At 37.6% G+C, this 22,850-nt stretch overlaps 3 protein-coding genes across 4 annotated transcripts; 2 read left to right on the top strand and 1 right to left on the bottom strand.

The window, feature by feature from the left end:
• Positions 1-98: 98 nt before the first annotated feature.
• LOC140797361 (ABC transporter G family member 10) lies at positions 99-2,157 on the bottom strand. The gene has a single exon (XM_073150732.1). The coding sequence runs from the start codon at positions 2,038-2,040 to the stop codon at positions 232-234; it is 1,809 nt and encodes a 602-aa protein (XP_073006833.1). The 5' UTR covers positions 2,041-2,157; the 3' UTR covers positions 99-231.
• A 2,096-nt stretch (positions 2,158-4,253) lies between these two features.
• LOC140798161 (acyl transferase 9-like) lies at positions 4,254-6,660 on the top strand. The gene is made up of 2 exons (XM_073151925.1): positions 4,254-4,966; positions 5,463-6,660. The coding sequence occupies exons 1-2, from the start codon at positions 4,559-4,561 to the stop codon at positions 6,309-6,311; spliced, it is 1,257 nt and encodes a 418-aa protein (XP_073008026.1). The 5' UTR covers positions 4,254-4,558; the 3' UTR covers positions 6,312-6,660.
• A 776-nt stretch (positions 6,661-7,436) lies between these two features.
• Positions 7,437-21,681, top strand: LOC140798220 (uncharacterized protein YNL011C). 2 transcript variants are annotated; one of them, XM_073151993.1, is made up of 13 exons: positions 7,437-7,717; positions 8,285-8,401; positions 8,496-8,628; positions 10,232-10,328; positions 15,858-15,897; positions 17,164-17,237; positions 18,126-18,197; positions 18,488-18,571; positions 18,806-18,907; positions 19,303-19,350; positions 19,514-19,639; positions 20,811-20,903; positions 21,374-21,681. In XM_073151993.1, exons 1-13 carry the CDS (start codon positions 7,498-7,500, stop codon positions 21,524-21,526), a joined length of 1,359 nt encoding a protein of 452 aa, XP_073008094.1. In that variant the 5' UTR covers positions 7,437-7,497; the 3' UTR covers positions 21,527-21,681. The 2 variants fall into 2 exon arrangements, with proteins under 2 accessions (XP_073008094.1, XP_073008093.1); XM_073151992.1 differs by having other exon boundaries at positions 7,438-7,717; positions 15,858-15,901; positions 17,081-17,237.
• The last annotated feature ends 1,169 nt before the right edge of the window (positions 21,682-22,850 follow it).

Below are 22,850 nucleotides of genomic sequence, written 5' to 3'. Positions count from 1 at the left end.
GCCAGTTGCTTCCTAATAGCGATTTAGTTTTTTTTTTCTTTTAAATTCGACTCATACAATGAGGATTAATTGCATAAGAAATAGAATCTACTTGGGAGTAAGCTCAATTAATGAACTCTCTTATTGGCACTCTGTCACATAAATAAATTGATTAACAGTGAACATTAGACAATAAGAATTATATAAACAAAGCTCAGAAAGAAATTAAACCAAGAGCTAGTAGCTTCACTCTCATCTTCTCATCCTGTAACATCTGAACCAGAGGAAAACAAAACAGAGGATCCTATACCCACATATGAATACAAACATCACCAAAAGATTGCTCCATTTCTGAGATTCCTCCAACCCTTGCTGTCGCAAGAACATCCCTCCATCAAGGACACACCCCACCTCCTCCATGTCTAAACATTCCTTCCTCCCATTTGCCCCTCCATACTCGTTCAAGACAAAGGCCTCGAATGGGTACTTGAACAAGCTCAAGTAGTGCATAAAGATCCAGTACCTCGGGATGTTATGCTCCGAGATGAAGTAGCCGGAGAAGAGGAAGAAGGACCCCATGAGCCCTGCAATGACCGAATTGCCCATGATGAAGTTTGGAACCAATGCACTGAAGCATGCCACGAAAGAGCTAGCCATAAGCATCACTAGCCAAACCACCAAGGAGAAGTAGAGGAATCTCCCCATTTCTCTCCTTAGCCCAACAAGCCAGTACACTGGGATGGTGTAGAGAATAGCAGCAGCTAAGAGGAATGGCAGGAAGACGAGTGCATTGGCTATGACGTAAGAAGAGACTCTGTAAGCTCCTCTTGATGTCTCCCTTTGTAAGATTCTTCTCTCTTGGAGAAAGATTGGCAGGCCTTCGGTGGTTGAGGAGAGCAAGAAGGTGAGAGTGAAGGCGAAGAAGCCTACTCTGGCTTGGAGATCATTTACGTTCATGAACACGGTTCCGAGTCCAACGCCAGCGACTAAGGATTGGATCATCCTCGCAGTGAAGAGCTGCCTAGTTCTTGATACATTCTTGAAGAACCTCTCGGTGAGGATGCAGACCTCGCCGCCGCGCGAATTTGCGTAGAAGACTCGGTCTTCTTTCGTGGTGGGCTTCGGAATCTTGATCTTCATGAATTCTCCGAGAGAAAGTTTTGTGGCGTCTGGTGGTAGTGGCAGAGTAGCCAACGAGTCCATGGCGAATTCCATCACGTTGACGTGAGGAGGGATGCGGTGGCCCGACTCGGTGAGTCGGCTCGAGAGGAGCGAGACCGGGCCCTGGTGTCGAAGCTCGCCGTCGGAGAGGAGGATGACCCGATCGAGGAGCTCTAAGATTCGGAATCCGGGTTGATGGATGGTGAGGACGATGGTCTTCCCGTGGACGCTCGCCATGGATTTGAGCATGGTGAGGACGTGGAGCGCCGAGCCCGAGTCCAACCCGGACGTGGGCTCGTCGAGCAGCAGCACGCTCGGGTCGTGCACCAGGTCCACCCCGATCGATACCCGCCGCCTCTCGCCCCCCGATATGCCTCGGGATCCGTGGCCGCTGCCGATCCTTGACCCGGCCACGTGGCTCAGCCCCAACTCGGACAGCAGGTCCCTGACTCGGCTCGACGACTCGGCACTGCTCGCACACCGGAGCCTTAGCCTCGCGCTGTATAGGAGCGATTCTTCCACCGTCAGCAATGGGAAGAGCGCGTCGTCCTGGGTGACGTAACCCGACACGCGGCGGAACCGGGATGTGTCCATCTGGCGGCCGTTGACGAGGATCTCGCCGGTGACTTCGCTCGGGTGGATCACCCCGGCGAGCACCGAGAGCAGCGTCGTCTTACCCGCGCCGCTCGGGCCAACGATCGCCACCAGTTCGCCTGGCGGTATCTCGCAGCTCACTCTCTTTAGTATGATCCTACCATGACTCTTAGTCTCGACGGCCTGGCCTGGCCAGGCAAAATGCCCGACATTCGACGATAATTCGTAAGACAATGACTTGGTTTCGATCCGATATTGAGCTTTTCGTGTGGCGCGAGGTTCGGGCGATCTTACTGGCAGCTCCATGGAGGAGGGCACGAAAATGGGAGGGTGGGTTAAAGGATGTGAGTTTGATATTGTGAAGTTGTGAGGTGGGAGAGAGGGAGGGAGGGAGAGAGGAGAGGATGGATGAGCTAACTCACCAAACTTGCAAACCAACGTTGCCATCTCATGCAAGATATAGTACTCTTCGCGCTTGCTTGACCTGGCCTTCTTTATTGTGATTGGATTGTTCAAAATTTCCCCCCTGAATCCACCATACGGGGTTTAATTTAATTTAATTTAATTTAAATTTGTTTATATGAATCCAAATCTTGATTATTTAAGGCAGTACCATCGAATTATGTTGGTTGAAATGAATCAAACCTATTAGCTCAAACCACTTTGTAACAATTTAGTAATAAGCTTCTACTCTTTGAGCCCAATTTAATAGAGGTAGATGGTGCGAGACTTAAACTTGTGATGAAATGGTTAGAAAACAAAGGGGAAAAAGAAACGCATTGAGTACGGTTCAACGTTTTGTTGATGAACTGCAACATTGACCATTTATCCAAAGGGGGGGGAGAGTTGGTGGTGATGGTGATCAACATCTCCGATCCCTAACTAAAATCCCCCCGGTTCTTTTTTCTTCATGAAAGCTAAGTACAACTCCTCATAGGTGAATCACTTTGTGACAAACATTAGATGGATGAGCAACTCAATTAGAGTTTGGATCCCCTCGAAGACTCAAAATTGCAATAAAATTTCTATTTATGATGAAAGAGAAGTTTGGCATGGCATGTTATCTTCGCAATATCTTAAGAGCTTATCTTACAATTTATGTCCATAAATCATCTATCTGCTATATATATGTATAGTTATACACTTCTAATTACCTTCCAAGAAAAGAAAGGTTTTAATCCTGGAAATATCTTACTGTTGGTGTTTATGCTTAACAAGCCATCATCTAGATTTTAAAATAAAATTCCAACTTATATTTCTTGTACTCATTGGTATGATCAATTACTGCAAGTTTGGGAACAATGTCGACAAATTTAGCCTTACTAATTGGGCTTATTTGGGATTCCATGCAGGCCGGCCCTTTGGGATTGGCCTAATTACTAAATGCATTTTTACTATATCGATTGCGTGTAGGTAAAGTACAAACAATAAGTAAAAAATTAAGTCATGTTCTTCATTTGATATATAAATTTAAATTAGAGTCTTCTTATTTCTTTTATAAATTTATACTTTTAAATTATGGAATGATATATGTGTAAAAGAAAAGAGGAGAGCGAGTTATTTTTTTCTAAAAAAAAAAAAACTATAATTGGGCTTATACATGAAATATTTTAAACAATATTTTTAATTTAAAGTAGGGATAATTTGATGACTGCTTTCTATTATAGAATAATATTCTCTAATAGAGGATAGAAAAAAAAGAAGAAATAATTTCAAAGCAAACTGGTTATGGTTATATATCTAAAGTGGACTTTAAATCCATAATAATTTATGTTTTAAAGCATTGTTAAATACATCTTTCCAAGTCGAGATTGCAACTATCTCCAGCCCGAATAGCCTGTTTGGATGGCTTGCTCTCTTCGCACCTTCTCCATTAGCTTTCGTAGTCCTCTCGTCTATCTAGAAGGAGGCCATGAATATTTGGGTCTTCAGGAAAATTCAAAGCTAATCTATTAGCCATCATCTCAACAACTGCCTCCCTCTCTAAATTAAGTCTTGGGTTCTAGCTCTCTGCTATTCTTTTTTAAACTTTATTTATTTGGAGTTTAAAAATTTTTGTGAACTAATTAAGAGACTCTTAAGCTGGTTTAGTAAACAAAAATCTTTTTATTGTTTTTTTATATCTAATTAAAACTATAAAATAAGATTAATTAATCGAGTTATTGTGTGGTTGCTTTTTGGCATATCTGATAGTAACATTGGAAGTGTGGGGTCATTAACTTTAATTTTTGTGAAGGCTTTTGTACGAGTAAATCCATCTTTCTCCTCCACTATAAAAGCGTTCCTGTTGGTGGGGAGGCTTTCCTCTTAGCAAAATTTGACTTTGATGCTATATTAGTTTATCAAATTATTTTAAAATTTTAAATTATTAGAGAATAATAATTTTTATATTTTTATATTCTAATACTTATAATTTATAAAGGTCCTGCATATATTGTTTTTTAAAAATTACTTTAATTTGTCAGTGACATGAAAGGTACTGCTCTATTACTCTTACCTTTTCCTTGCTAGGGTCTATTGTACTAGGAGATGCAATATTAACAGGGAGAGAGAGAGAGAGAGAGAGAGAGAGAGAGAGAGAGAGACCAATAGAGCAAAAGACAATACAAGGTTGCATTAGCTCTAAAGTAGTCTAAAATGAGACGCAAATGGGAAATGAGTGAAAGTGAAAGCTCAAAGATTGAAGGCAGCAATAGAAGATCAACAATGGCTGCTGACCAATCTACAAGACTACAATCCCAGATTTCGTAACTCCACAGCTTTCTTCCACCCTTAAATCAAACCTCCCGATTCCTCCATCCCCAAACCCCCCATCACCACCACCATGAGCTACTCGGTAACCAAATCCTCCCCATTTCTCATCCCCCCTTCCGCTCCAACCCCATCCTCCACTCTCCCCCTCTCCTCCATAGACAAGACCGCAGCACCGAGAGTCACCGTCGAATTCATCCAAGTCTTTCGCCATGGACAAGAGCCCACGAACGCCATCAAGGAGGCGTTCGCGAAGGCTCTGGTCTACTACTACCCGGTGGCAGGGAGGATCGTGGAGTCCAATCCGGGCGAGCCCGAGATCGAGTGCAGCGGAGAAGGGATTTGGTTCGTCGAGGCCTCGGCGAATTGTAGCCTCGAAGATGTTAATCAATTGGACCGGCCACTTAGGATCCCGAAGGAGGAGCTGCTTCCTCATCCTCCCAAGGATGTGAAGATTGAGGATTGTATTCTTTTGGCTCAGGTGAGGCAAATTTTGTTACAGATGTGGCTTTGGTTGCAAGATTTTATTGTTTGATGCCATGGATTGTCGAGTTCTTCTATATGCGTTTGATCTGAGAATGCCATTGTTACAATTTTACACCCTATATTTAATCATTTACAATTTACACATTACCTTTTCAAATTACAGTTTGAGCCCCATATTTTGGATTTTATGAGACTAACGAAAAAGTACCAATAGAGCTCGAAATAAATATTCAAAAGATAGAGCGTAAACTGCAAATTCGTAACAATACTGGGTTTAAGATGTAATTAACTATATTTCCGATCTAATTAACAGTCTTATAGCTCATTCCACAGTGCAAGCAAGATTTCATGGGCTCTGAACTAATTGGGTGAATGTTTATGGTTTTCTCTGGTGGATTCGAACTTAGGATGACATGATCATTTCATCTTATGAACACAAGATTATACTACTCAAACTCTCACACTTATGCCAACTTCTCCACTACTCTCAGGTCACAGAATTCACCTGCGGTGGATTCACCGTCGGCATTTGCTTCAGCCACACAGTATTCGACGGCCAGGGAGCCGCCCAGTTCATGAAAGCAGTAGGCGAGATGGCGAGAAGATTCCCAAAGCCCACTACTCCGCCAGTCTGGTCCAGAGAATCCATCCCCGACCCACCCAAACCACCCCACGGCCCGTCACCATCCTTCACGGTGTTGAAGCTCGAGACCTCCATTGTTGAGATCTCCCAGCAAAGCATCAGCAACATCAAGGACGAGTTCACCCGCGACACCAACCAATGGTGTTCTACCTTCGACGTCGTGACCGCCATGCTCTGGAAATGCCGAGCGAAGGCGATAAGTTCAAGCCTAAAGCCCGACGACGAAGTCCGCCTTAACGTCACGGCTAGCACTCGCCACTTACTGCATGACATACTGCCCTCCGTCAATGGATACTACGGGAACTGCGTGTATCCAATTGCAATGGCCAAAAGTATCAACGAGATTAATAAAACTTCGCTTGTTGAAGTTGTGAGCTTGATAAGAGATGCTAAAGAGGCATTCAAAACTAGGTTTGTGGATTGGATGATGGGTGGACTCAAGGATACCCACTATAACATGCCATGCGGTTATGGGAATTTGGCTGTGTCGGATTGGACCAGTCTTGGGTTTAATGAGGTGGACTATGGATGGGGAGCGCCGAGCTTTGTCTTCACTTTGAATGATGATGCCAATACTATACCTTTTGCAATCTATCTCAAGCCACCGGCGCCTAAGCAGGGCATTAGATTGATGCTGCGTTGTGCGGAAAAGGAGCACTCCAAAGTTTTATGCGATGAGTTGTTGAAGTTGGCATAAGTTTTGGAGTAGAATTGTTTTGGGGTGATAAATGCGTCGAAGATGTTGCAATCTTCTTCGTTAATGCTTTCCTTTCTATTTTGATTCTTGAGGCAGCTCTACCTTAAATTTTGAGGGTAGTATCAGTGCACTGGATGGTGGAGGAAGAGCTATAGGAGTACTCTCTGGTGAGTAATGGTGTGGAGATAATAAACTGTAGAAGTTCTCTATTGAGATGAAGTTTGTTAGGCTATTACAGCTGTTCTTTTGTCATTGGTCAGTTAGTTTGTTAGCCGGCTATTTATAAAAGCCTGGCTTGGCTTGTAAAACTGGGAGGGAATGAATACAGAATTTTTAGTTTTTCTCTCAACCTCTTCTTGATTCAATACTCTCTCTCTCTATCCTTAGAGAAGGCTACAAGAAAGCAAGCCGAAGCCCATGAAACCTGCAAGCTTTTACGTTTTAGGAGGGAGGATTTGAGAGAATCAGTCTCTCCTATTTGGCTTCGAGGATTGAGGCATGCAGTGTGTGAGCTTTTTTTTTATTTTTTTACCACCCGGTTTTAGAGAATTAGGAGAGTACAAGGCCAACTTCAAGTAATTTGTTATGGACAAATTTGTTTGGTTATTGATAATTTGGCAGCGGTGTGTTGGCTTGGAGAATTAATTCGACGGTACAACGAATTAGAATTTAGATTAGATAATTATATGTGTTGGCTAAAAAGTCTAGTGAAAATCTAAATATTTGTGTCAAGGAAAGATTAGTCCTTTATCTAATTTATACCCAACTTTCGGACTTTTTGAACCACAAAATAAAATATGAATTTTTTTTAGGGGGATTATTATATCAACTTTGCTGCAGTGGTTGGTTGTTCTTGGCCAGATGTGGAGAGGTTGAGTTTGCCAAAGATATATATTGAAGTGGTGGAGTCGGTGAAAACACCAAAAAGAATACCTGAGAACCTTATATTTGATTGGATTCTAAAAAATATGATGGAATGAAAAAGAATGAAACGGCAGGGTGTAAAATGGAATAGATACACCTCAACGCCCTTTTTACCGTCTCTACCCCTCGATTGAATCGATTATAGAGGAGGAAGCATGGGCACATCCGTCCATTTGAAAGTACTCGTAGTACCCGAAGATACCGGAAGCGAGTGAGAAGGATAGCAGCGCATCGACGACTCGAGTGCTTATAGGCGAAAGCAATGGCGCATGGCGTTTTGGGTCCCTTGCCAATGCGAGATCCGCCCTTCGTCCTCCTCACGTTTCCCCGTCCATTTCCCATCGTACCTTCTTCAAGATCCATCCCCAAATCTCCTCCATCCATGGCTCCCGCGCATTGCAGCTGCTCTTCCCCGCAAGCGATGGCTTCTGCGACGTCGAACCCGAGCCCTAGTTCCATGCCTTCCTTGCTGGTTTTCTCAGGTAGAACTTCCTTTATGATTGGGTTCTCGAATTTATTTCCTTTTTGTTTGGTTAGGAAGATCGATTCGTATTCAATTTTGAGTACGGGTTCAAGAAATTTGTTCGCTCCGTGCTTCTTGTATTCTGAGAGGGAGGGTTGATTTGGTCGAATTCTTATTCAAGATTTATGCCAGGGGGGAATGGTGGTTATGAGTTTTAAAGACGTCAGATATTCAGGGGGTGGGGGTGGGGGGTTATTTCTTGGACATTATATTTGTTTAAATTGTTTCCTTGAAGATTTGAGAACTTTGACAGAAGCCCTAACGCAAGACCAGTATTTCCACGGTCCTTTTTCTTGTTATGTTGCTAAATTGTAATAAGTATTACTTGATATGCAATCTGAGATAAGGCAAGGTCTTCCCCAGCCTGTTGTAGTACCGGTGTTGCAACATTGATTTTTCCTCAATATGTTTTTTCGTAAAGATGTAACAAGCATAATGCAAGACTGGTCTTTGGAATATTTATTTTTTAGAAATTGTGAAAAGGTAGATAAGTGATGCTGACTTTAAATCTTTGACTTTGTTTCAGGCGGAACTGCATTTAATGGTGTTGTTGAAGAGCTAAAGAAAGTGACAACTCGGGTGGCCCATGTGCTTCCAGTTTCTGATGATGGTGGAAGCACTGCTGAGATTGTTCGTGTGCTTGGTAGCGTTCTGATCTCAAGAATAATTTGGCCTAGTAGATTCTTTTCCTTTAAAGAAGTTTTAGCCAAATAATATTATGATAATGTATTTCATAGGTGGGCCGGCTGTAGGAGATATACGATCAAGATGCTTGAGATTGTCAGATGATAGCACTTCTGAAGCTTTAGCTGTTCGGATATTGCTTGGCCATCGCTTACCTCTTGATTCATCACAAGCCAAATTGGAGTGGTACTTGATATTTCTTACTTTATCTCTATGAATATGATATGTTATTGTCCCTACTTTTCTAGTAAGTTTAGTAAACAGGAGAAAATTTATCCTCTCAGTTTGTTTATTGAAGTGGAAATGCTTTAATTATTCTTTTTGTTTGGTCAAATTCTCACAAAACTTCATTTATAGGGAAAAAAAGGGGCTATCTTTAACACTTTATGAACTGAAAACCAGACCATAGCTGATTCTTTTAATGGTCCCTGCATCTGCTCGCTGCAGCAGCCTTCAGTGTTTGTTCTCTGAAAGGATTTAGCAATTATTAACTTATGGTTAACTCAGGCATTTATAGAACCAATAGCTTTATATCCTTTTCTTTTTTCTATTAATATGATGAGATCATAATCTTATTTATAGCTTGCAAAATGCAGAGTATAGCTTGACTTGATATCTTTTAATGGAAATAGAAATATTGCTGTGTCATATAGCCACCAAAAGGCAGGAAATAATGTAGATATACTGAGTTGAAACATCCAACTGGTGATGGTTGACAAGTTTCTTATTAAAAGCCCCATATCATTCTAATAAGATTCTTTGCTTGGGATCTTTTGATTCCTATATTGATAACCTATATTGATTTATCTTTTTCCATGTGTGTATATGCATTTTAGCCCCGCTAGAGCACATCCAACTGTTCAGGTTTTGAGAATATGTTGGAACATTTTGTGAAGTCTCTGTTTTCCCCATATATGTTGTGAGAATTTAACTTTTTTTGTATTGAATACCAAGTGAATCCGTTGAGCTTATGCCTTCTGTGAGCTTTCTATATGTATTTGGATGTGTCAGAATGCAACAAAAGAACTTCCAATTGATCTCAGATAATAGAAGTGCATAAAACAATAGTTCTATTAGTCCAGTAGTCTTATATATAGACACATGCCAGACATATAGATGCACAAACACACATGGATAAGTATAGTTGTGGAATTCCTGCCTCCCCAGGATCCCCAGGGGAAACTACCATCAATACTCAGTAGTCAGTACCACAGTGCACATCAGAGAAATATTGTTCTTGCAGTTTTCATTATGGTCAATTGGTAAGGTGTCAACGATTATATAAGTTACTGTAATGTGTGAAGAGTGAAATTGCCTACTTATTGAGGAATGCATGCTGCCGTATTGGTTTTAATAGATTCATTTTATGTTCACTAAGTACACTAGTGGACTCTGTTAATGTTTGTTTAGATAGGCATTATTTGGTGTTTCTTTTAAAGATCCACTAATCACTCTATTTGTTTAACTATGTTATTCAAGAAACTTTGGAGGTGAAATGCATGATTATCCTATTTTAACTTTAAGCTTGGTACCTTTTTTTTGGGCCATACAAATATTTTGTTCTATTTTTTGGGCACAATTTGAATAAGTTGCCTGAAGCTTATCTTTTGTAGGCTTATGGATGCTCATATACTGGGACACTATTCATCTTGTTGTGCCTTCAGTTGTATTACAATAAAAGCTTCACATGAAATATATGGTTTTAATAATTTGAACATCCTTATTGTCTTATTGACTTTCTAGGTTGGTGGAGGTACTGAATATATTGTGCTGAGTTGGGAATTGACAGGTACAAAATTGTTGAAGGAGAGCACTATTTGTGGGATGGCGTGTCACGACCATATAAAGAGACAATCCATGCATTTCTGGCGTACTTTCAGAACCAGGTTATTAATCTTTCACATCAATTCAATCCATGTACTTCTGGCTTCAGAACCATGTTTTTGATCTTTTAAATGATGGACGTGACATGATACAAGTTGCATATATATTCAACATCGTCTTTCGTTTGACTAGTATTCACATACAAAATTCTGGGCCATAATTTGCATGTAGTATCTATTTTTATTGGAAGAATTGAAGTTTCATGTGCATCATCCTAGTCAGTTGATCTTACAATGCATGTTGGCTCAAAATATTGGAGAGATGTTTAACTATAGCTTGACTTCTTTCTTGTTCTGTTATTCACATTATCTCTTGCAATATACAAGTTTTCAATATGGCATGTTTCTTGGTTTGCATTTGAGGACATGGAATTAGTTCATATTCTTTTATTAATGATTGAAAAAACCATTACAATGTTAAATTACAAGTGACCCAAAGAATCATTCAATGGGATACCATCTGAAGACATATTCAGTGTCAATAGACTACTAATATTAAAGGTTGCAAATAACACGAATCATCATTTACTAGACAGCAAGAATGCATACCTCTTTTTCCTTTATATTTTCAATTTGGGCTTAAAATGTCTAAAATACACTTTTCATTATTTTCCTGATCTACCATCCAAGTAGGTCCAAGACTAGGGGTGTAAACGAGCCGAGCCTGAGCGAGCCGGCTGCTGCTCAGGCTCGGCTTGAAATTAATTTCGAGCTTCTTTATTGGGCTCAGGCTCGGCTCACCTCAGCTCGAGCCGAGCCTGAGCCGAGCCTGATCGAGCCCGAGCCGAGCCCGAGTCCGAAACAAGCCTATTATCAAGCCTCATTTCGAGCCGAGCCGCTCGAGCCGGACCGAGCCCAAGCCGAGCCACAACATATTTAAAGTGAAAAAGCTGAAATTGAATAACAAATTTTATCTCGTACTCGTAGATAAAATAAAAGCCAACCAAATTGACTATAAAATTTAAAATTAATCTCGATTAGCAACCACACCCATTTTACGGGTAAATATAATAAAAGCCAATCAAATGAACTTAACTTAAATTATACAAAACCTTACTAAAACTAAGCAAATTATCATACCAATTGTAAAATATTAACATAGATTTATCAAAATTTGGCTCAAAATAATCACACCAATTTCAAAAATTTTACTAGTAAACATAACAAAAGCCAACCAAATGAATTTAACTTAAATTATACAAAATTTACTAAAGTCAAGCAAATTAACACACTAATTGCAAAATATTAACATATGGTAATTCATCAAAATTTGGCTCAAAACAAATCCAAATTTTGATATGACATCCAAATCATAAGTATATCACTTGCAAAATATTACAATATAAGTACTTAACTTATATCTTGCCAAATATTACAATAAAATCTGATAACATGCCAAATATTATAACTAAATTTATTTGGCACTCTCAACTCTCAAGTCTTAACACTAAAAAGAAGCTTCATCCTAGAACTGCAAAAAAAAAAAAAGTTAATTGCAACTTAAACATCATGCAACTAGTATAAACAAACAATAATAGGAAGCAATTTTTGGGCCATTAGGGTAACCCTACACTAGAGTAATAAGAGAAACTTTTGCCTTTTGGCCCTGGCTTTGTGATGGCATGAACAGGTAAGGATCCTTGTACCTAATATCTACAAGAACTTATAGAAGATTGCTCAAGCTTATCTTCAGTTAAGCATTGAAGATAAGCTTGAGCAGCAGTACTAGATATCCATGTATCATCCATTTATTGAGTATAATGGAACACCAGTAGATTTAAACAACCTAATATCTACAAGAACTTATAGAAGATTGCTCAAGCTTATCTTCGGTTAAGCATTGAAGATAAGCTTGAGCAAAAAGTACTAGATATCCATCTATCATCCATTTATTGAGTATAATGGAACACCGGTAGATTTAAACAACCTAATATCTACAAGAACTTATAGAAGATTGTTCAAGAACTTATAGAAGATTTAAACAACCTAATATCCATTTCAGTATAAGCTGTTTTATACTAAGTATATTACTAAACAATAAATTATCTCAGTATTAGTTTACTAATATCTATTTCTCTATTATTTTTCTTCTTCTTTTCCATCAAATATTACTCTTATTATCATTTCAAAATGTAACTTAGTCAGACTATCTTTACACCACCGTATCGGTTTACAAATTACAACTAGACGATATAATAATCTAAATCAGTATAAGCTCTCTCATTAAAAATTAGCATAACTAAACTAGTACCCCAAGTAAAGTACATGACAGTACTAAATTAAAATGAAACCAAACTATAGGAGGTTAAAGCGCAATTTACCTTTGTTCTTATACCGGTGTGCACCTATGCAATATATAATTCCGAGAAATTGGCGAGACGGGTTAGTTTCTCAAACTAGTAAGTAGAGAAATCATGCCTAATTCGGAAAGATTAAAGCGCCCTTAACATTAAAATGATATAGAAAGTATAATACTACAAACGAGTAAGTAGAGAAATCATACCTCTTGCCGGTCGATGGAGGAGGATGACGCGGCGGCTTAGAGAAGGAATGGTAGGCGACGACGCGACGACGACGGCTTGGAGAAGGGAGGTGAGGCTGACAACGCGTCGGCGACGGCTTGGAGAAGAAATGGTGAGGTGAGGCTACGATGGCTTGGAGAAGGGAGGTGAGGCGACGGCTTAGAGAAGGAATGGTGAGGTTACGACGCGGCGACGACGCCTTGGAGGAGGAAGGTGAGGCGGAGCTTCGCGGGAGGAGAACGATGCGGCGGGCGACGGGAGTTTTGGTCTTTTGGAGAAGGAAAGTGAGATTTGGGGATTAGGGTTTTATTATTCACTTTTATACCGAGCCTATCGAGCCGAGAGCCCGAGCGAGCCGGCTTCGGCTCGGGCTCGGCTCGATAGTGATTTCGAGCCTATTTCAGCAGCTCGGGCTCGGCTCAGCTCTGGCCGAGCCGAGCCGGACTCGAGCTACAGTCGAGCCGAGCCCGAGCTGCTCGACAAGCTTGACACCCCTATCCAAGACATTCATCCTCTATGGTTCTATCTTATTACTAATGAAAAGAAAAGAGTGATGATATATGAAGGGGACATGTCAGAAAGAATAACTTTTATTTTACACCATGCACTATTGTTAAATTTCTTTTTTACTCACTATCTCTCTTTGCTATTTTCATTTTGATACTAAAACAAATCGACCGATTTGGTTGATCTCTGATATGAATGAACAACTTTATTTTACACCATGTACTATTGTTTAATTTCAACTCACTACCTTTCTTTGCTATTTTCATTTTTGATAGTGTTATGTTCATTTTTGATAATCATGTACTTTGTTCTAATCATGGATGGAAGTTTCGGTCGATCCTTTTTTGTATCACCAAAATAAATCGGTTGATTTGTCTGATCTCCGATCTGAAAGAACAACTTTTATTTTACACCATATACTATTGTTAAATTTCAACCTCACTACCTCTCTTTGCTATTTTCATCTTTGATAGTGTTGCGCTAATTTTTGATAACCCTGTACTCTGTTCTAATTATGGATTGAAGTTTTAGTCAATCTCAATTTGTATCACTAAAACGAATCGGTCGATTTGGCTGATCTCTGATCTGAATCGTCCAAATTGAACAATCGATTTAGCCGATATTGTCAATAAATATCATTTTTCCAAGCGACTTATCATGATCCCGAAGCAGATGCTTACAATCTTGGTTCTTATATCCTTGATGAGCATAATAGTATATTACCATAATGTTACACATTATGGTTGTGAATTGTGATCATGTTATTTACTATTTTGGTGTAGTACACTATTAAAATTTGTATATATAATATATTATAATATATTAAATATCATATATGATTATTTTTAAAATTTTATATATTAAAAATGTTATATCGTCTTGGTGCCATGGATGGTTGTGCCGGTCCTAGCACGACACTTGGCACGAGGTGTGCTAATGGCACACCCTCGTGTTGGTCATTATGTCATATGGAGCTTTTTTTATATATTTTTTATTTTTATCAATAATTATCAAATCAACTAATCAATTAATTATTTAAAAGCTTAGATAAAATTGATCATGATAAGACTGGAGATGATAATGATGATGATGATAATGATGTGACTCAGTCTTGTGGTAGTGATGATAGAAATGAGACATGCATCTTTATTACATAACTTTCTCAAAGATGTATTATTTTTATAGAGGACTTCAGTCTATAAGTAATACGATATTAGAAGACATGATGATATGAGTTTATCATCATTACCATCATATCAATTACACCACTAGAGCTACAACACTCTTATTGTACTCTATATCCATAATTTACATATGTTTGTGCCTATGCGAATGCTTGTCGTTTCTGTACATATTCAATATCCATATCATATTATAAAAGAATTATAAAATTCATATTTGTATAAAGTCTATATAAGATGTTACAAGCAAAACTATCAGTTGATAAGTTTTGAAGAAAATCAACAGTATTTAATACAACATTCTCGTGTTATTCTTATGTCGGCAAATTAAGTCTTTGATCATTCTTGTCATTTTATGTTTAACTAGATATTAATTTTAATTATTAAACTATTATCAATTAATATTATGTGTTTAATTTTATTATGAAGTGTTCAATTATTAATATTAGTTTTAATAAATGTATTCATTCATATGATGTGTTGAATAATATTTATATTTAACTATTACATTATCTTTAATAAAATAGGTCATTTACAAAAATAATATAAAGATAAAGCACTATAATAAAAGTTTTAATATATATATTTAAACCAAAAATAAAAAATTGACATACTGAAGATCTAAAAATATTTTTAAATATTTTAAAAAGTTTATTAAAAATATTGTAAATACGTGCCGCTCGGCACACGCTGTGCCGATGGTGGCACGGCACGACACGTGCCACTAGCATGATCATCGTTATTGGTGCTCGCTTTCCCCTTAGGCGCCAGGGATGCCTGCAACCTGTCGCATCATTCGATACATTGATAACCATCACTGAGGCCTCTAGTGATTTCAATTCTACTCCATGGAGGACGCCATCTCCATGCTTTTATTTTCTCCCATTGTTTTACTTCCCAATACTCATATACTTACCATACTTCTGTCCATATGTATTATAATTAATTAACCATCACTAGATCCATTACTTTACAGTTTATCCTTATTTGTCTCCTTACTCCCCTAAACCTCCTTCCCGTTTGCCATGACCACCATCTTACATAACCTCCAAATCCACAATGACTATCACCACCTCCACTACTTTATCCTTTTATTGATCTCCCTCTCTTATATATCTCCCTCTTCTTTGTCTTTACCACCATCCCTTTATGATCCATACATTAGGTATATCTTTCTTTGGGCAAAACCTATCAGCTTGGAGCTTGCCTCTATAAGCATTACAAGTAGAAATTATCTGTAGTCTTAGTAAACATAATTTAGCATAATGACGAAGCCCTTTATTATATCTATGACACATTTACATTAGTGTTCCTTCTTGCAGATCCTACGACAATCAAATGGATCATTTTGCTTCAGCAATGGCAGGTGATTCTTTCTAAGGTGAAATACTGAAATATGTTACTATTGTCTCCATAGTAGTTTCTCTAAATAGGTTCTGTATTGGCCATTTATTTATTTCTTTTGATCTTCTCGCTATGCATTAATGGACAATGAATTGATGACATCGATATTATTCTCTTTCACAAGATCGGAGGACAACTTGTATTTTATTTGAGATTGTCTGGTGATTTCCTCTAAGCAGTACTATTTTGTTGGTATATGGTGCACAGAGGATCTTAACATTGCATTTAAATTGTGGGGTCTCTGTTTTCCTCAAGTTCCCATGGTTACATTCTGCCTTTATCAGAAAAGAATGCCCATAAAGCATTTAATCAATAAGTTGTAGATCTGATCTTCCAATAACAGTATGTAGTCAATAATAAGCTAAAGACAGAAGAGCACGAGACAGCTTTTCTCATCTTAATTTTTTTTTAAACCTGTACAAACTCCTTGCAAATTCTCAGTTTGTCATCATGGGGTTTCTTGATCTCCTCTCTCATATACCACATTTTTTAAGTTCTCGAAAGAATCAGTGATTCTTGCCGAGAACAATGTATATTACGAGGAGAAACGTGAAAAGTGTTTTCTTTCCTCCTTTTCGTGTCTTATTTTATAGATTACTCAGGAGGATTTGTTGAAAACTGAATGGAGTACAGAAGGAGCACCTTTACCTGTATTAATCCAACATCTTCCTTAACTCTTTAGCTGTTGAGTCAGGCAGCTATGATATGAGGATCTTCTAGGCAATAGCCGTTGACATGTTTAAAGCAAGTTAATTACTATTGAGTTACTGTATTCTTGAACGTTTGACCGAGGCACCACCAAGATGGCTAAAGTCAGCTTATATTTCTGTAAAGTGTAAACTAGCTTACTAGTCGTCCTTATAGCATCTTAGATATAAAACTTCGTATAGAAATAGATATAAAACATTTCATAGTCTTTCAATTCTCTCCCTCTTCCTCATATTCTGCTCATTGTTTTACCCTCATTCTGTTTTTTCTTCTTTTACTCTTCTTGTCACTCCTTACCCTTTAATTGCCCTTATAATTTCCTTGTTTCTTTTCCATTATAATTCTCATTATTCTAAGTATTCTAAACCCGAATGCTATGTAATATTTAAACTTTGGATTGTTAATAGTTATAACACATTAATTTATATTGCAGCATCGGAAATTTCTTCTTTGCTGGAGCCCGCATATTCTTTCAGTCTTTGGATGCTGCTATATTTTTGTTCTCACGTGTTTCAGATATCCCCACAGAAAGTCTTGTACTTCCTGTAATTTCTACCAATGACAGGCACACTTTGGGATGTGAATTACAGGTATTTTCCCTTTTTGTTGTGGCAATGCTCTGATTCTTTTTCTTATTCTTCTTCTGTTTCTTTTGCATACTCTGAGCTGAAAATAGTGGTATATTCCTGCTTGTTGAGCCATATCAGTTTTATTGTGAACTCTTATCCATTAGTTAGATTGGATTGTAATAACCCACTCAAACTAAGCAAACCCTTACATGCTGAGCATGGTTAAGTTCTGTAGTGATCTACATATAGGTTGTGTGTTTTCATGCTAAAAGAAAGCATGATTAATCATCTAGTTGACCTTCTGTCAATTATATCTTCCATTTGCACTGCCCACGAAGAATTATGGTATACTTTTTGCCCACTGTAGGACAGTGGGAAGTTCTTTTTTTTCTCTAAGGATCTTGTGTTTTTCTTGATCAACTCGAAAATGAGAAGAGCCACCTAGGGAAGTTCTGTAGTGACATGTAGGTATGCATTTTTAATGCTAAGGCAATGAAACGTACAATAATTATTTAAGGGGGGTAATGTGCTTATCATGAAGCTAAGTGATGATGATCTGCAACCTTATCCACTTTCTATCTAGTGTCTACTTCACTTTTCCTTCCTATCATTAATTTCCCCACCAGTGGAGCCCCTCCAGGTAGGAGGAACTGTGAGTACTCTCTTTTCATTATATAGAAGGATAAGAGAAGACATCAGTTCTTGTATATGGTAGCGAAGATAAAAAGATTTAAGCTCTGAATCTTCTTAGTAGAATGTAACCAGCTTCTCCTATGCTTTGTTTCTATTTAATTCCACTTCTAAATTTTTTTGTTCAAGACTCTTTTATCTTTTTCTTCACTGCTTGAGAACCTAAAGCTGATATTAATTATCCCTTGTTTTTCTTTTCTTTGAATTCTATCTTTCCAGGATGGAACTATTATACGTGGCCAAAATGAAATTTCCCACCCTACTAATGGATGCACTGGACCAGTAAGCAAGGTATTTTAACATACATTGCTGGCTTTCTTTCTTCTAACTCTTTCTTCTCTGTCAGATGGTCCTTTGTTGTTTCTATCTGTAACATAGTAAGTTTAAAATGTAAATAATCATCAAGTTCAATTTTAGTCTAAATATTAGCTCTTTTGACAGTAAAATAATTGTATTGGGCCTTGTTTACTTTGTTGAAATTTCTGTCACATAATTTCTTTGGGGTGCATAATCTGGTTCTTTTCTTGTTGGTGTCATAACTGTCTCACGACCTTCTATATTCATCCTAATTTTCTTGCTAGGATTGTGATTCATCTAAAGCATTACCTTCAAGAATCAAGCGTGTATTTTACATGTCAAGCGAAGGTAGCAACCTGTTGCATGAGGTTAGACAGATGTTCCTCTGGTGTTGGTATTTCAATTTATTGTAAGCTTATTCTCATATTTATTTTATTTTTAAGTTTAGATAAGTTCATCCTTCATCCATTGCACTTAATACACCAAGATCGCTGACTATATTTCATGTAATTAATTTTTTTGCTAATTGTCAAATAGTGAGTATCTAATATCTAAATCCTATTATTTGAAGCTCATGATCTCATCATTATTTTTCCTTTTAGGTATTTCCTGTTGTTAATCCTACAGTTCTGGAGCAGCTAAGTAAGGTGGATTGTGTTGTCTATGCGATGGGCTCACTTTTCACTTCTATTTGTCCATCTCTGGTAACATCATTAATCTCTTTCTTGTTTGTTCAGAAGTATTGGTTGTGCCTTAACCGCATTATTATTAGGGCCACCTTACTTTATAAATAGTGATCCAGAATAGAGAGTTATTGGTTTAGTTCCATACTAATTGCAATTGTGACATTTTATTGCATGTTAGGTTTGAACTTGTTAAAAGATATGAGATTTCCTGTAAGAGATTATGTGCTGATGTGTTTCATTTATATATACTGAAATTTTTTCATACAAATCTCACATACTGAACTTCTCGTAATTTGTCAGTTTAACTGATTGAACTGTACAGAAAGTATTTGAAGGAGCTTGTTCTTCTTTTTACCTTTTTTTTGGCTGATTTAGTAAAACCTCATAGTTTGCTAACATCTGAGGTACTTCAGGTGCTGCATGGCATCGGTGAGATTATAGCCTCAAGAAATATCCCAAAGGTAATTTTTATGAAAACAAAATGGTACCTTATTTTGTGATGAAATATGAAGTCTTCTTAACACACTTGACTATGTTGATTTTTAGTTGCAAAGTTTTGTAATTTGTTTTTGTTTCACCGTTTTAAATTCTTAACATAAGTGATTATTATCTTTGTTGATCCAGGTACTTCTGCTGAATGGTTCACATGATAGAGAAACTACTGGCTTATCTGCTTCTGGCTTTGTAACTGCAATTACTGATGCTCTAAATAGAACTCATGGAGATCCTGACAAAAGTTTAAAGAATCATGTATGTTTACTGTGCTCTAAGCTTCTTGCTTCATATTCATGTCGATTCAGTTATCATTTGGAGAAATCGTAGAAGTTTTTTTGTGGCATTCCATGCTAAAACACTCTTTAGAATCTTATACATTCAATCATATTTATAGAAAGTGTGTGCATTGAGTTGAGTTGGGCTAGTCTCCTCGATAAAAAGGTGTTGAAGTACATACTGTAAGGATGTCAAGTGATTTACTTAGTCTCCAAGACAAGACGCAGACCTATTGGAAAGATTAAATGCTCATAAAATAAAAAGAAAAATTACACTTTTACTTGAGCCATTACCGGCCAATATCACTTAAACACCCCAAGTAAGTTCTCGTTGCCATAAGATGTCAAGACCCCTCAACTAATTGATTTAACAAAATTGAGACTTCCATTGTCTCCTGTTAGGATTTTTGACACAAAATAGTTGCATGTCGATCACTTGACCCTCAAAATATCTTACAAAAGCAGGTGCTTTGGTACATTATGAGTCCCTATTGGCACTTTTATAAAGGATAAACTTTAGCATCCTCACATAATAGCATTTTTTTTTTTTGTTGAATTTCATTAGTTAACGGGATCTTACTATAAAAAAAAGGGCCCATTTGGGAGGCTAACTAATACCAGCCATCAAGGGGGTAAAAATGTGAGCTGTTCCAATAAAATATTTGTAGAAACTTTATACACGCGTACTTGCGAATTTTTGTTTTGTTTTTGGAATTGGGTTAGCTTGTTTGATTGAAGTCAAGGAGTGCTTGCTTTCTTATTGCTCAGTCCGAACTTATCCATCTTGAGATTTCTCGTCATGGGGAGTCAATTCAGAAATTCTCAATGCAAAGAATGCAAAGTTTTGGTTGGCTCTTGAGATACTGGTTTGATTGTGTGATGTGAGTTGAGCCAAATCAAATTTGCGGGGCCTACGTCATTCCTACAAGAGTTTTTGTTTTCCTGCTATTTACCATGCACTCTACTTTGTACTTGAGGTTAATTTAGTATCAGCGTTATCTTATCTGCATGTAAGGATGATCCTCTCTTTGGTTGTCAGAGCTTTGATGCAATCTGAATTTGGGGCCTGTGTGAAGATTAGAAACTAATTTATTACCACATCATTCCAAAGTATTTTTTTTTGTGATTTTCTTCCTTTCTATCATGTGCAGCCAAGTGAGTACATCAATGCTTTATTGGTTCCTAGAGATGGTCATGTCCCTGTAGACGTTGAATGTTTGGCTATTCAGGGAATCTTTCATGTGGTATGTCAATCATTTATTTCCCGTAACAGTTATTTTGTGTAAATTTAGTATGTAGATCACTCAATTTTTCTTGCAAGTTTACCAGTCCCAGCAACATCTTATTACTTCTGAATGTTTAGTGACGTTCAGAGTGTCCATGTCCACATGTCTTTAGTTTTTAACATGGGTTCACATATGTGGACAAGGTTTTGATTGCTAAAGATCCATTAATTCTGGTAGCCCAAAGATGGTTGAGCTTATGATATTTCCAGAGATCAGACTTATCAGTAGTCACAAGTCACAATTTCTTTGCTGTTTTAAAACAACTGCTTCAGTCCAGTGCTTGCCTTTATCTTTTGTCATATTTTGGGAACGTAATTCGGTGACTTTCCCTTTATGTCATGATTGTTTTATGATCTTTGCAGTTCCCGTCTTTCTTTTAGTTGGAAATAGTTCTATTCATATTTTCTTTCTTTTAAACCTTCATGCAGGTCTATGTAGACTCTGTACGTGATCCTAAAGTGGGGATTGTATTCGAGCCCAGGTCGTTAATTAAAGCTCTGACTGATTTGATACATGAGCGCAGAGACGTCAGTGCATCGCACGCTGTAGTTCTAATGGACAATTCGGAACCTGTATGTTAAACTGACAAAATAGTAAGATAGTCTAAGATTCCTCTTTTTTAGGAGAGGATTAATTGTCTAATAAGTTCCCTTGTTCCACCAAATATGTGTATAGCCTTTTGAATTTATTCACGTTGTGTAGCATTAGTGTCTATATAATTGTCTCATTAGATGCACACCTGCGTTTATCCTTCCCGTTTTGCCTGCAGCTGCAACAAAACATCCATAATTTTACATGCATATTTACTTCACTTTAGAAAAATGTGGGACAGATGTAATTGTACATGAATCATTCCCAAGCGACGGGATCTTTATGACCTATTTTTAGTCGTTAACATTCACGGTGACATGGTAAGAATCACAGATTGATAAAGCTGCTAGGGATGTTAATCCAGCATATCTTATCTGACATTTCACTGGATCCCTCTTGTGGTCGAGAGCAAAGAAATCTGCAGTTTTAATCATTAGGAGAAGATTTCATCCGTTATCCTATTTACAACCATCATATTGCCATAATAGCTGTCTATTTCTCCAGCACTTAACTTGTTACATTGTCGAAAAATATAGCTTTATATATCAATAAGCTTAGGAAAGTAGGCGTAAATTGAATAAATCAAGAGTATCTGGAAGACACAAGAAGAAATGCTATCCTGCAGAAAGGTTGGCTGGCGCACTAATCAGACCAGATAAAGTGGGTGAGGCACTAAACCACAGGGTTTTATATATATATATATATATATATATATATATTTTAATCTTCCATCTCTTTTATTTCTTGCGAGAAGAGTGGGGAAGAAATGGCATACAATAAGACATCACTACTTAGTGACTTTTGTCCTATTGTTTTCCCTCTGTGTTTCTATAAGTCAAAGCCAGGTCACTACAAAGTGAGCCCTATCCTCTCTCTTCCCCCCACCCTATCACTATTTTAACAGGTCAAAGCAATCAAAGCATGTCCATCTACCAATCATTGCTTGCATATATTCCCCTCATCTCTATCGGTTAATCTTAGGCCCTTTTAGCTACCCCTGTTGTGTCGGCGAAGTCGTTATTAAAATTCTACTTGAAGTAAAGATTCCAATAAAAGAATCATAAAGATTATTATGATCATAGAATCATTCCCGACAATTATTAAAGAGCTTGTTAAGATGTGAAGCATTCTTTTTATATTTTTACTTGTAGTACTAGGAAATCATTAACTTGCCTCGAATTTAGCAAGTTTCTTTTAACTATTTTAAATCTGCCGCTAATTTTTTTTACATATTTAATTTATTTCAAAAAATAAACACAATACTATGTTTTTAACAAAAGTGTTAAATCTGAAGGATAAATTTTTTTTATATAA

Source organism: Typha latifolia, chromosome 11 (genome assembly GCF_019914945.1).
Source record: "Typha latifolia isolate L0001 chromosome 11, TyphaL0001v2, whole genome shotgun sequence".
Classification (NCBI taxonomy): domain Eukaryota; kingdom Viridiplantae; phylum Streptophyta; class Magnoliopsida; order Poales; family Typhaceae; genus Typha; species Typha latifolia.
Note: the sequence above shows the minus strand (reverse complement) of the source record. Positions and strands in the feature narration are given on the sequence as shown.

Excerpts from the sequence above, each read along its gene's own strand:
- LOC140798220 (XM_073151992.1), top strand. The coding sequence starts at position 7,498 with ATGGCGCATGGCGTTTTGGGTCCCTTGCCAATGCGAGATCCGCCCTTC. Across the intron at positions 7,718-8,284 it reads TTCCTTGCTGGTTTTCTCAG|GCGGAACTGCATTTAATGGT; the intron begins GTAGAACTTCCT and ends ACTTTGTTTCAG. Across the intron at positions 18,198-18,487 it reads GCACTGGACCAGTAAGCAAG|GATTGTGATTCATCTAAAGC; the intron begins GTATTTTAACAT and ends TTTTCTTGCTAG.
- LOC140798161 (XM_073151925.1), top strand. The coding sequence starts at position 4,559 with ATGAGCTACTCGGTAACCAAATCCTCCCCATTTCTCATCCCCCCTTCC. Across the intron at positions 4,967-5,462 it reads ATTGTATTCTTTTGGCTCAG|GTCACAGAATTCACCTGCGG; the intron begins GTGAGGCAAATT and ends CACTACTCTCAG.
- LOC140797361 (XM_073150732.1), bottom strand. The coding sequence starts at position 2,040 with ATGGAGCTGCCAGTAAGATCGCCCGAACCTCGCGCCACACGAAAAGCT.